This window comes from Diabrotica virgifera, chromosome 8, assembly GCF_917563875.1.
Source record: "Diabrotica virgifera virgifera chromosome 8, PGI_DIABVI_V3a".
Classification (NCBI taxonomy): Eukaryota; Metazoa; Arthropoda; class Insecta; order Coleoptera; family Chrysomelidae; genus Diabrotica; species Diabrotica virgifera.
In genome coordinates this window covers 95,824,274-95,837,859 of record NC_065450.1, presented here as the reverse complement: position 1 = coordinate 95,837,859, position 13,586 = coordinate 95,824,274, and the positions used below count along the sequence as shown (strand labels likewise).

At 32.9% G+C, this 13,586-nt stretch overlaps 1 protein-coding gene across 1 annotated transcript in view; it reads right to left on the bottom strand.

The window, feature by feature from the left end:
* The window catches only part of LOC126889314 (endocuticle structural glycoprotein SgAbd-4-like), a 32,466-nt gene that overhangs the window by 16,155 nt on the left and 2,725 nt on the right, over positions 1-13,586 (bottom strand). Inside the window, exon 2 of the mRNA XM_050657540.1 lies at positions 3,227-3,342. Within this exon, the coding sequence (XP_050513497.1) occupies positions 3,227-3,342 (116 nt within the window). The remainder of the gene's footprint in view (positions 1-3,226; positions 3,343-13,586) is intronic.

The following is a 13,586-nucleotide window of genomic DNA, read 5'->3' as shown; positions in this document are numbered from 1 at the left end:
TTAATAAATCAAAAAGTGTTGATTTGTTTTTAATAAAATAATTTTCACTCCCGAGAAGGGGTGGCATTCTACTCCAGGGTAAAAGCGCAAGTTAGCACAATGTCACATTTGTTTTTTGATGTATCCTCTAACTACTCACCAATTTTCATGCCAATCGATGGGGGCTCAACGAAATCGGAGATCATAGCTCATATCCACCTTTAGTGACTGCACGATATAGCCAGTGTAAACATTTGCATAATTGATTGAAATAACAAAGGTAAAGTATTTAAGGTTATTAAATAGTAAATAAAATAGTAATAAAAATAAAATGAGTAATTGTTTTTAACAAACCGTGGTTTATGGGTTACTTAACAGCTTTTAAATGGCAGCTAAACAATAATATAAACAAATAAAAAACGAAACGATAAAATTCTTTTAACTGTAAAAATAGATAAAAACGCTATCGTAAAAAGATAAATAATGTGAATACCTATAATATTTTTAATAATCAGTTAAAATGATTAATTTAGCTCTCTCTCTCTCTCTCTCTCTCTCTCTCTCTCTCTCTCTCTCTCTCTCTCTCTCTATCTTTCTCTCTCTCTCTTGCTCTCTGCGTGTACCTACATACAATGTGTGAGGTTAAACATCGGACTATGTTGATTATCCACAGATCATAGAAATATTAGACTTAATAATTATTCTGTTATGTATTTTGCTTCTATTTTTATTTCTATCCTGTCATTATCATTTAACGTAATATAAATTCATCTCTAAGTGTAGATAAGTTTGAGTAGGTACTTATACAAATTTTAATCCCGCTATTAGGCCTGGATCCCGCGTACCAAAAAAAGTTTATTATTAGCAAGCTAAAAACTTGTTAATAGCTTAACGGTGTCTAGTCGGACAACTTTTGAGGTATGGGAACACAGAAACAGGGAAAGTTTTAATTGTGGAACGTGATTTTAGTTGTGGAACGTGTCACCCTGACAAGTTTATGGTTGTGAAAACTAGTAGGTTGTTTTTAAGTATATTCAGTAGCAAACTTTATATAATATATTATGAAAAAAATGTTTGTCTGACAAATATGTTGGGCATTTTAATAAGTCCGACACGTAGAAAATGTCAAATGACAGGAATTATGTTGGTGGTAAATAGCAGTCTGATTTTTGCATGAATTTAATGAACGGGTAACAAATCAATTGGAAGTTCTGCCCAACAAAATACATGGAACGTTTTTGTAGTCTAACGTTCCAAATCTGTAACCTGGTCCACAATTAAAACTTCCCCTTTTCCAGTGTTCCCATACATCAAATTTGGTCCGACTAGACACCATTAAGCTATTAACAAATATTCAGCTAGCTATTATTAAACTTTTTTTTGGTACGCGTGATCCAGGCCTATATCTAAGAACATTCGGGAAGACGACACGTTTTTTATTAATTCGCACTCTATTTCTTCTTAATGTGCCTATAGGTGAGAAATGTTGGCGATCATCATAGCAATCTTTATCTTATGTGCCTCAGCACGGAAAAACTGCACAAAGTTATTCTTTCAAAAGATTCAACCATCAGATATCAAATTTTATCAATATTATACGAGGTGTGTCAAAAAATATGAATTTCGCTTAAGAGTAAAGTAGCTTAATTTTTCATAATATTGACAATTTTTATTAAGAAAAGTTGTTTGAAATTAAGAACTATATTCTAGTATGAAACTATATTATTCTAATTAAAAAAAAATTGAAAATCTTTCTTAAATGATTATGGAAAACCAACATTATATTCAGTCATTTCAATTAAAATAAGTCTTTTATTAGTAATTTTACGAAAAAAATGATTCTTTATAAAGTGTTTTTTTTTATTGTCTAAAACCTAAATATTATATCAAATTTTATCAATTTTTATAGGGGGTATGTTAAAAAATATGAAGTTCGCTCAAGAGTAAAATACCTTTATTTTTCACAATATCCAAAATCGTTATTATGAAAAGCTGTTTGGAATTAAAAATTATGGTTTAATATGTAACTACATCCTTCTGATTGAAATATTCTGAACTATACAGGTGCTTTACTTTTGATCTCAATTTATCTTTTTTGACATACCTCGTAAAAAATTGATAAAAGTTGATAAAAGATAGTAATATTTTAGGTTTTAGACCATGCAGAACTTTTTATTAAGGATCACTTTTTTTCGTAAAATTAATAACAAAAGAGTTATAAATTTTTTTGAATTAGAATGGTGTAATAACATATTAGAATATAGTTCTTAAATCTAAACAACTTTTGATAATAGCAATTTTCAATATAGTGAAGACGAAAGCTACTTTACTCTTGGGCGAAATTCATATTTTTTGACACTCCTCGTATAATATTCATAAAATTTGATATCTGATGCTTAAATCTTATGTTTGGGCCATGCAGACCTTTTTATGAAGAATAACTTTTTTCGTAAAACTAATAATAAAAAAGTTTTCCATATGGATACAACTTACAGGGACATACTGGATTTATTGGTATATCTGGATTTATTTGATATAATGTGTCAGAAGTATTCTAACTTTCGAGATTTGATGGTGATAAGTACTTCTTGGTTCTTCTTCATTCTCCTGAGGATCTCCTCATTTATGATTCGGTCAGTACACGGGTTTTTTTAGTATTCTCCGATATAGCCACATCTAAAATGCTTATAATTTTATGAATATGTCAAGGTCCACGAGTGAACACCAAAAAAGAACAGAGGAAACGCAACATCGCAGCATTCTTACTTTTATGCCAAGGAAGAGGTTGTGGCTCTTGAAGAAGTCCATAGAACATAAGCCTATACAAAAATTTGCGCTATTAGTCAGATAAATTCTGTGGATCTCTAAGCTAATTAAACCGCCGTTTATTATTTGTGGCAAATTCTACCATATTTTGTCGATATTTCCCATATATAGCGGCCGTATAGTAGCATATATATTTGTTCAGTACAATTATAATTATAAGCCTTACTCAACCTTTCAGAATGTCCAAAATATGTTCAAATGATTTTATATTAAGGAAAATTGTATTTGGAATCCAGTGATTACTAATCAGTATTTTACAATGGTTTAAAAACTAGCTTTAAAAAGAAAAACATAGGAAAATTTAAGTAGTTATTTGGTTAAATCGCAGAGTTACAGTCTTTGGCAACGAACTGAATGCAAAACAAATACAATGTTGACCATTCCCCACAAAAAAATTTGTTAATACAAAATAGTTACCCACCTCCAGCTATATCCCCCGTCAGGGGCGATTTCGTTGGTTTGACTAATAATTTTAACTTCTTTCTCTCCCTGTGGTGCACCATAGATGTTGAATATACATATACATAATAAACTGATCTGAAAAAAAAATTCGTTTTAATTTTTTGATTACATTAGTAAATGAGTAGGTAACTTATATTTATATTACATCAAAAGTTGTAAACATACTACGAAATGAAATATTTTCTTATAAGAATTATTTTTCATTATAACCAAGAACAAATTGACAAATCTCCAAAGATTAACACACATCTTCAATACATCAGCCAAGAAATACCATATGATAATAGCAGAAAAAACCAATTTTATGACAAAATCTAGATACCCACTACGATGTAAAATATAATTGATGGGAAAATAATAAAGCAGGAAGCAAGGATTAGATATCTGGGAATAGATATAACCAGTTACGGAGGTGTTGAAGAAGAAGTACGACAATAAAGCTTAAAAGCAAGTAAAGCGGCGGGATCTTTTAATGACACAATTTGGAAGAAGAAACACCTAACACAAGACATAAAAGCAAGAATCTATAAAGCAGTAATTAGACCTATATAGACATATACGGCGGAGACAAGACCTGACAAATCTAAAACGAGACGACTACTAGAAACAACAGAGATGAAAATACTCCGCCGAATGTTAGGGAAAAGTCTGTTGGATAGGGAGAGAAGCGAAAACATAAGAAGATCATGCAATGTAGAAGACATAAATGGATGGGTGACAAAACGGAAACAGGAGTTGAACAAACACATTAGTGGAATGACAGAGAAGAGGATAGTACGAATAGCACGAGATAAGTCACCAAATGGATGAAGAAGTATTGGCAGACCAACGATTTAGGAGGCTAATATTGAAGAAGAAATAGGCTTTACAGCTTACATACAAAAAGGAAGAAGAAAAATATCAAGAACAAATTGGTAAAATAAAATAATAAAAGAAAACATTGGCATTGAATTTGCTGTTCGGTGAGCCGGTGCAATTTACCGGGGCTCGAGGATGTAAGGGACCCGGTGTCGACCAAACCAAAGACACAATTTCTCCAATATAGTTACTTAATAAAATTAAACATCTCAAATTGGAATCATTCTTATTGCGTCGTTATTGCGGTTTTCATATTACCGGTGACAGGCGCAGAAGCGGAAAATCTTTTAGTTGTCTTTCTCGGTTAACTGGCGTAGCAACTTTGTGCACTGAGAATAATTGTGTAAAATCATGTGATTTTTCGAAAATTATAGACATATTTGCCAATCAGCAAACTCTAAAAGCACCTGTATTATATTTTCATTATTACAAATAATATAATCAAAATTTAATAAAATCTATATTTGAAATGTTTTTTATTATTTATTATTGATACTTTTATTTCTATAAAAATTAAACAATTTTTTTCAATCTTCCCTTTTTGCCGGGGCCCGCTCTTCACTTCTTACCGGTCATCCCTCTGGGTGGCCCTGTTTAGTTTATAATATAGCCTGCCAGATTTTAATACGAATTTAAACCACGATTTTATCCCTTATGCACTTTTATGTATTGAAAATGATGTGAGATCAGGAAAAAGAAGAGGCAAGTTAGAGTCAAACCGGGTTCGTTTTTCTGAGTATTGAATTTTTCTTATTTTCCACAACTTTTCCAAGGTAAAATTTTTCGATTCCATGACCTGCCGTTGTGCCTTTTTGCAGGTTCCTTATTCCCCCGTCAAAATAGCCCTGATACAAAAAAGCCTCGACAAAATAGCCCCGACAAAATAGATCGCACACAAAATAGCCCCGGTCGAGACAGCCTCGGCTAAAACAGCCCCGGTGAAAACTCCCCCAATAAAAAGTTTTACCTTTTAACAGAGTACCATTTATTTTAAATCACGATTCTAATTGGAAAAGAAGCCACAATTTAACTTAAACAAAAATGTTATTGCTTAGTAAAAAATTCTTCTAATCATTTAATTTAATCTGACTCATTTATATCGGCAATTCAGACATAAATATTGGCAATATCATTTTAAAGTCGTCTACTGCAAAATGTATAATATGAGTTGCGTTCCTGGGACGACTTTATTGAAAGATACTTCATTCCAACAACCACACGCAATGGTGACAGTAAAATTCTCGTATTAGTGATTCCATAGTAAATCACGAGGAAAAACCAGGAATTTTTTTCATGGTTTTTCTTAACAGAAGACACAGTTTAGAGTTCTCTGAAAATACCATTTTTATTTAATGTGGTTAAGATAAACATCTGAATAGAGGATAATTACCACTTCCGAAAAAATGTGTTTTTAAGAAATTATTTCATGATGAAACTGAAGGGAGCTTTTTTGTCGGGACTATTTTGTCGGGGCTATTTTGTGGGCAAGCTATTGTTTCGAGGCTATTTTGTCGGCAGGCTATTTTGTCGGAGCTGTTTTGTGTGCGGGATATTATGTCGGAGCTATTTTGTCGGAGCTTTTTCGACGGGACTATTTTGACGGGGTACCATTTTTAGGTCATAATTGACACCCTTAGGGCACGAGTAGCCTTTATTCCAAAATTTTTAAAAATAGAGTCAATACTCCTCTAATGTTTCGTAAAATGGTATCAGGGAGAAAATCGTCGGAGCAAATGCGATTTTCTTTACAAAAGAAAATTCAATTTTCACCAAGATTTCCCTAGAAAACTCCACAGTTTTTAACACAGCGATACTCAAACTTTTTTTTCCCTGGGCCACATAGAAGCTATTGCCACAGCTTGCCATATCTATGTAAAGTAATATACTTCTTCTTCTTCTTGTGCCACTCCTATCGGAGATTGGAAATCATCAAGGCTACCCTGACTTTGTTTACAGCTGACCTAAAAAGTTCATTAGTGGTGCAGCCAAACCACTCTCTCAAATTTCGCATCCACGACATTCTTCTACGGCCTGGATTCCGTTTTCCTTCTATTTTTCCTTGCATTATATTTTGAAGTAATGCGTATTTATGACCTCTCATCAGGTGACCCAAATACTCGAGTTTTCTTCGTTTTATCGTTAATAAAATTTCTGGGTCTCTTCCTATCCTTCGTATTACTTCAAGATTTGTGATTCTTTCAACCCAACTTATCTTCAGCATTCGACGGTAGCACCACATCTCGAAACTTTCAATATTTTTTATGTTGTTCTGTTTGAGAGTCCAGGCCTCTACACCGTATAATAGCGTGTTAAATACGTAGCCACTTAGCATTCTTAATCGTAGAGGGATGCTTATATCTCTGTTGCAGAAGAATTTTCTCATCTTTATGAAGGTGGCCCTGGCAATTTCGATACGTCTTTTTATTTCATTGTTTTGGTCTCCAGTTTCGTTTATTAAAGTTCCCAAGTATTTGTAACTTGATACTTTTTCAATTTGAATGCCGTTTATACTAATATGTGCTGGTTGTGTCATGATTTTACTGAAGACCATATACTTGGTTTTTTTGATATTAATGTTTATGCCATAATTGTTGCAAGCAATATTTATGTTTGTAAGTAATCGTTGTAATTCTTCTACTGTTCTTGCAACTATTACAGTGTAAGTAATATACAGTATGGTGCAAATGAAAGGAATCAATTCGTTATTTCGTAAGCAGGCGACTTTAAGGAAGAATTGTGAAACATCGATTTTTTGTTTTAAATTACGATTTTCTGGCATATGTATCATACTATCGACGTCATCCATCTGGGCGTGATGACGTAATCGATGATTTTTTTAAATTAGAATAGGGGTCGTGTGCTAGTTCATTTGAAAGGTTATTCACAGGATCCCCAAAAAAATTTTGTTTTGAATTAAATTAATTGACACGAAAAGAAGAATGTATGTCATTTATTTAACTCAAAGTATGTCCTATTGTTGTCAGAAAACAGAAAAAAATGTTTATTTCACAAATAAACATTGCTTTTCGCTTAAATTTATTGTTCAAGCTTCCACCCACCTGCTTCTTGGCAGTTTGAACATTATATTTAAGGGAAAAGCAGTGTTTATTTATCAAATAAAAATTTTCTTCTGTTTTCTGACAACAGTAAAATGTATTTTAAATTAAATAAATTATATCATACATTTTTCTTTTTTTTTTGTCAATTAATTTAATTCAAAACAAAAATTTTTTGGACATACTGTGTACTTAATTATGTTAATGTTTATATTACTATATAGAATTTCAAATGAGCTAGCACACGACCCTATTCTCATTAAAAAAAGATCGATTATGTCATCACGCCCAAATGGATGACGATAGTATGATATATAGGTAAAAAAATCATAATTTAAAAATAAAAATCGACCTGATTCAGGATTTAAGGTCGCCCGCTTACGAAATAACAACGTCGTCCAGGTGCGAATCAGTGTCAGGATAGGTAAACATTTTTTGCATATTTCATTTCTGAATGTGAGGATTCGCACAGGTATGATGAAGCAAACAACGTGAGGAACAAGTAAGCGCAACTTTTGAGAGTTTTATAGTTATCCGGTACTAATTTCCAGAATTCTTCATATTGATTTGCGTCTCTTTTTTCTTTAAAAATTGCCTCCAGATTTGAATACTTTTTAAAAATAATTAGTTCATGTGACAACTTTGCGCTATTAAATCCCAACGGCCGCAAGTTGTATAGTAGCGGCTACTTCTAAGTGCCAGGGATCTTCCAATAATAGAAGACATTTCCTAATGTTTCATAAATCATTAAATCTTTTCTTAAATTCATTGCTCAAGAAAACTAGAAAATTATAAATAAGTAGCATGTTTTTCTGAAAATACATCAATTCCATCTTGTTGAGCTTTCACCAATGTCGGAAAGTTATGCAGATTTTTTATATTAATTTCTTCGATGTACATCTTTAGCTTGTCCACGAAAGCAAATACTTTATTTTTGTCAACTACGAAAATAGTTTTATGTTTACCTTTTAATGTGTAAACGACGATTAAGTTCGCCAAGTTAATGTCCCTGTTATGTCGCAAATAAATGCTAAAAGCCACCACCAACTATCCTACTTGAGTTCAAAACAATTTGATTCAAGGGCATAATGAATCAAATCGTGGATAAAGTTTTATTGACATTCTACGGTCTAATATGGTTTTCAGTTCATTGTATCAGTGTTGCGAGTAAACAGGCTGATTATGCCGTACACGATACGTGTCTGTCTAACGTGGTACGTTGAAGAATCGTGTGATTTGAAAAGCATTGGCTAGTTTGTTGTACAATGGAATGGGGCTACAACGGGAATGTGCGCCGTCTCTTATTCTACGACACGTACCGTCCACATCCCGTCGTAAGATAAATCAGCCTTAACGATAACCTTCCAAATCGAAAGATAGCTCACAGGAGGGTCATTCTCGCTACCCAGGTCTCAAACGTTTGAACTTCTTTTTTCTACAAAACTACGAATAAAAAGATCTGGTATATTCGTACGTATTGGCACTTACGGTCGGTAATGTCATAGAAAAGAAAACTGGGTGTGACTCAACCATAATCAAAAAGGTAAAAAAAACATGCACAGGTTAAGTACCTTATAAAGTGCAGTCTACCATCAAAATAAGTGTAGAGGAAAGTAACCAAATATGGAATAATGCTCTAATATGGAATTCCTAGATTTCTTCAAAAATATAAGTTGGAAGCGCACTACAAGACCATCCTCTATTTCAGTCGCTCTCTTTATTATCGTATTTACACCTCTGTGTCAGCTGCGCGAATGATACGTGTCTAACACGTTTTGTTTTATTCTCTCGCAGAAAATTTCAAAGGTAAATATAGCCAACGAGTATTATTGGTTATTATGCATGAATACAGACTTGTTATGCTATTGCGTATATCAATAGTAGGTACCTTTATTTTGATATTTTATGACCTTCTGTAATTAAAACATTACGACTTGAAAAAATGTGGATAATAGTTTTAACTAATGTACAAATCCAAATATTGACAGTCGTTGGTGCCTAATTATGGAATAGTGGAATAAGTGTAAGTGGGCTCATTATGATTGTGCTGCTCCAGAGTTTCATACATGGATCTGTGATGTCTGCAAGTGATTTAATCTACTTATTTCAATTTTCACAATTTTCTTATTTAAATTTATTTGATCTCAGATGTTTATGTCTATTTTTGTTATTGATACGTTGGTTTATGCCTATATTCCATATATGGGTACCTACCTACTCCATATTTGGTTACTCATTTGGGATTTTGTTTTTTGCTCGATTTTTTTTGTTAATTAAGATATTTAATAGAAGGCTTTTAATTATTACATAAAAATGTATGACTGATGTGTCATAACATTAAATTGTTTTCATTTCTATAAAGGTATTATTTTATATCCCCAAAACAAAATGGTATTCCATAATTGGCGACTTTCCTCTATATAAAAGACTTGGCACACTGATACATAAAATAAGTATGCTACAGAACATATGCCGCCTCTCCGGCCACATGACCTCGTTTTTTCGACTCTAGTTAAGGACCTAATTTTATCGTTTTTGACCCTAGTTAAGGACCTAATCTTGATCCTTGATGCACCTAAGCCCCATCGCTCTCCGATAGGTGCTTAGCCCACTTTCCACTCCAGGAAAAGAACTTCCATCTATTCTTGCCGCCCTTATGCAGATGAATAGGACACACAAATTTCTAACTTACATCCTAGACAGCGCGGAATATCCCCATATATCGTTCTCTAAAGAACACGTCCAGGGATATTCCGGGTCGGAAGAGGGGGGTGGTTTTAGTTGGTAGGCGGCTGGTTATCCTCTCCTGTTCGAGTCCAACAGTACTAGGGACACCTTATGTAGTCTGCTAACGCGTTCCACCTCAATCCAAAAAAAGTACTGTATAGACAAAAAATGAAAAACAAACTTTCCAGAACAAAAAAATACAATTTTATGATTCTCGTCATAGATTCCCGACAAGCGTAAATAATAATATTAAAATAATAAATAAAAAACTTCAACTCGTGAAGATATATATGTGTAAATGACTGTAGATCCAGAATACGGATAGTTAGCAAATTCTCAGAATCATTTGAAATAAGCAGTGGCCTGAAACAAGGAGATGCGCTGTTACCTCTCATGTTTAATGTAATCCTGGAGAAAATAGTAAGAACAGCACAAATTAGAACAGAACTACTGACAGTAAATGGACCATATACGCTCATACGCGGATGACATTGACATTATGTGAAAAACAGTCACCAACGTGAAAGTGACTTTCAATAAGTAGAGGCAAAAAAAGCTGGTTTAAGAATCAATGAAGAGAAAATCAAATGTGCATTAACAGAAAAAACGAGACGATATACAGGGTGTCCCGAATATATTGGTCATAAATTATACCGCAGATTCTGGGGTCAAAAATAGATTGATTGAACCTCACTTACCTATATACAATAATTCACACAAAAAAAGTTACAGCCCTTTGAAGTTACAAAATGAAAATCAATTTTTTTTCATATATCGAAAACTCTTAGAGATTTTTTATTGAAAACAGATATGTGGCATTATTATGGCAGCAACATCTTAAAAAAAATTAAAGTGAAATTTGTGCAATAAATAAAAATTTTATGGGGGTTTTGTTCCCTTCAACCCCCCAAACTTCTGTGTACGTTCCAATTAAATTATTATTGTGGCACCATTAGTTAAACACAATGTTTTTAAAACTTTTTTTGTCTCTTAGTACTTTTTCGATAAGCCAGTTTTTATCGAGATATTTTGAATATTTGTCGAATCCACCACATATTTTGTATATAGTTAACTACGATGATTATAGACCTGTTAATAATCTGAAAATTTATTTATAATTTACATTTTTAGGTATATTTTGAAAAAGAAGCCGCATCTCGATAAAATGTGACTTATCAAAAAAAGACTAGGAGGCACAAAAGTTTTAAAAACATTGTGTTTAACTAATGGTACCACAGTAATATTTTAATTGGAACGTACACAAACATTTGGGGGGTTTAAAGGAACAAAATCCCCATAAAATTTTTATGTAAATATATTAAAAAAGAAGCCTTAACGATAACCTTCTCGATAAAAACTAGCCTATAGAAAAAATACTAAGAGGCAAAAAGGTTTAAAAATGTTGTGTTTAACTAATGGTACCACAATAATGAATTAATTGGAACGTACACAAAAGTTTGGGGGGTTTAAGGGAACAAAACCCCCATAAAATTTTTATGTGGTGGACAAATGTCACTATAATTTTGTTTTAAGATGCTCCTGCCATAATGATGATACATGTCCATCTTCAATAAAAAATCTCTAACAGTTTTCGATATATAGAAAAAAAAACAATTTTCATTTTGTAAATTCAAAGAGCTGTAACTTTTTTTATGAGCACATTTGTACTAAGGTAAGTTAGGTTCAGTCGAACTATTTTTGACCCCAGAATGTGTGGTATAATTTATGACCAAACTTTTCGGGACACCCTTTATAATAGGACTAAAATGTTACAACAGACTCATCTAACTTTGAAAAAATAGAAAGTGTTAAATATTTTGGAGCCGAAATCACCGTCGATAACAATATCACAGAAGAGATAAAAGGGAGAATCCAGGCACTAAATAGATGTATGTATAGCCTCCACAATACTATTAGATCTAAAAACCTAACACGAACATAAAAAATCAGGGTATATAGGACAGTGATTAGACTGATACTCATGCATGGACACTGACAAAGCCCATGGAAAGAAAACTCCGCTGTTTTGAGAGATAAATCGTCAAATGAATCTTTGGAACTTATCATGACCCAAATACTAATCAATGCCGAATGTAGTATGGTATAACTAGACCCAAACCCAGACATCCAAAGTGTAAGTTATCCTCCAACACCAAATTGTTCTATATGGTCCACATAATGTTCAGAAAAAAGTCACACCATTTTGAGCGTCGGGTTTGGGGGGTGAGGGGGAAAAATCGGTAAATTCGTAGCTTTTTATGTTTTCCGTCAATATTTCTAAAACCATGCGGTTTAGCATAAACAACCTCCTATATAAAAATGTTCTATATTAAATTTGAAATTAAAAAGGTCCTTATGCATAATCCTTCTAAAATGAACGGTTCCAAAGTTACGGAGGTAATATAGTAAAATTGATCCATAATAAGGCCTAACCCAAACATCCAAAGTAAAAGTTTTCCACCAACACCAAATTGTTCTACATGGTCCACATATTGTTTAGTAAAAAGTTACACCATTTTGAGCGTCCGATTTGGGAGGGAGATGGGGGAGAAGTCGGCAAATTATTAGTTTTTTTTGTGTTTTTCGTCAATATTTCTAAAACTATGCTTTAGTGTAAAGAATATTCTATACGAAAATGTTCTACATAAAATTTAAAACAAAAAAGGTCCTATACATAATTGTTATAACATTAACGGTTCCAGAGTTACGGAGGGTGAAAGTGGAGGTTTTCGATACTTTTTATATTATTTGAGCATTTTATAATATTATTACTGATGAAAGAAATTTTCTTTAACGGGAAATTTGCTATTTCAGTCGTCGATGGTATGTTAGTGATAATCCCTTAAAGAAACATTAACCTCACCACCCAAAATCATCATCAATTGCCAACAAATATAAAAAGTATCGAAAACTTACACTTTTCACCCTCCGTAACTCTGGAACCGTTGATTTTATAACAATTATGTATAGGACTTTTTATGTTTTAAATTTCATATAGAACATTTTTGTATAGAAAATTGTTTACGCTAAAGTAGCTAAAGCATAGTTTTCGAAATTTTGACGAAAAACGTAAAAAAACTACTAATTTACCGACTTCTCCTTCATCTCCTCCCCAAACTGGACGCTCAAAATGATGATACTTTTTACTGAACAATATGTGGACCATATAGAACAATTTGGTGTTGGAAGAAAACTTTTACTTTGGATGTCTGGGTTAGGCCTTTTTTTGGACCAATAATTATACTATACTATCTCTGTAACTTTGGAACCGTTCATTTTAGAAGGATTATGCATAGGTCTTTTTTATTTTAAATTTAATGTATACAAGGTATGTATACAAGGTTGTTCATGCTAAACCGCATAGTTTTAGAAATATTGACGGAAAACTTAAAAAACTACGAATTTACCGATTTCTCCCACCTCTTCCCCCAAACCCGACGCTCAACATGGTGTGACTTTTTTCTGAACATTATGTGGACCATATAGAACAATTTGGTGCTGGAGGATAACTTTCACTTTGGATGTCTAGGTTATGCCATCTTTTGGATCAATTTTATCATACTAAATGATAACAAATGCCGAGATCAAACAGATGTGTAGGGCTAGCGAAGTATTAAAAGAGATTAAATCCCAATATCTAAGATGGGCATCCATAGACTCCCTAATAACCTCATTGCG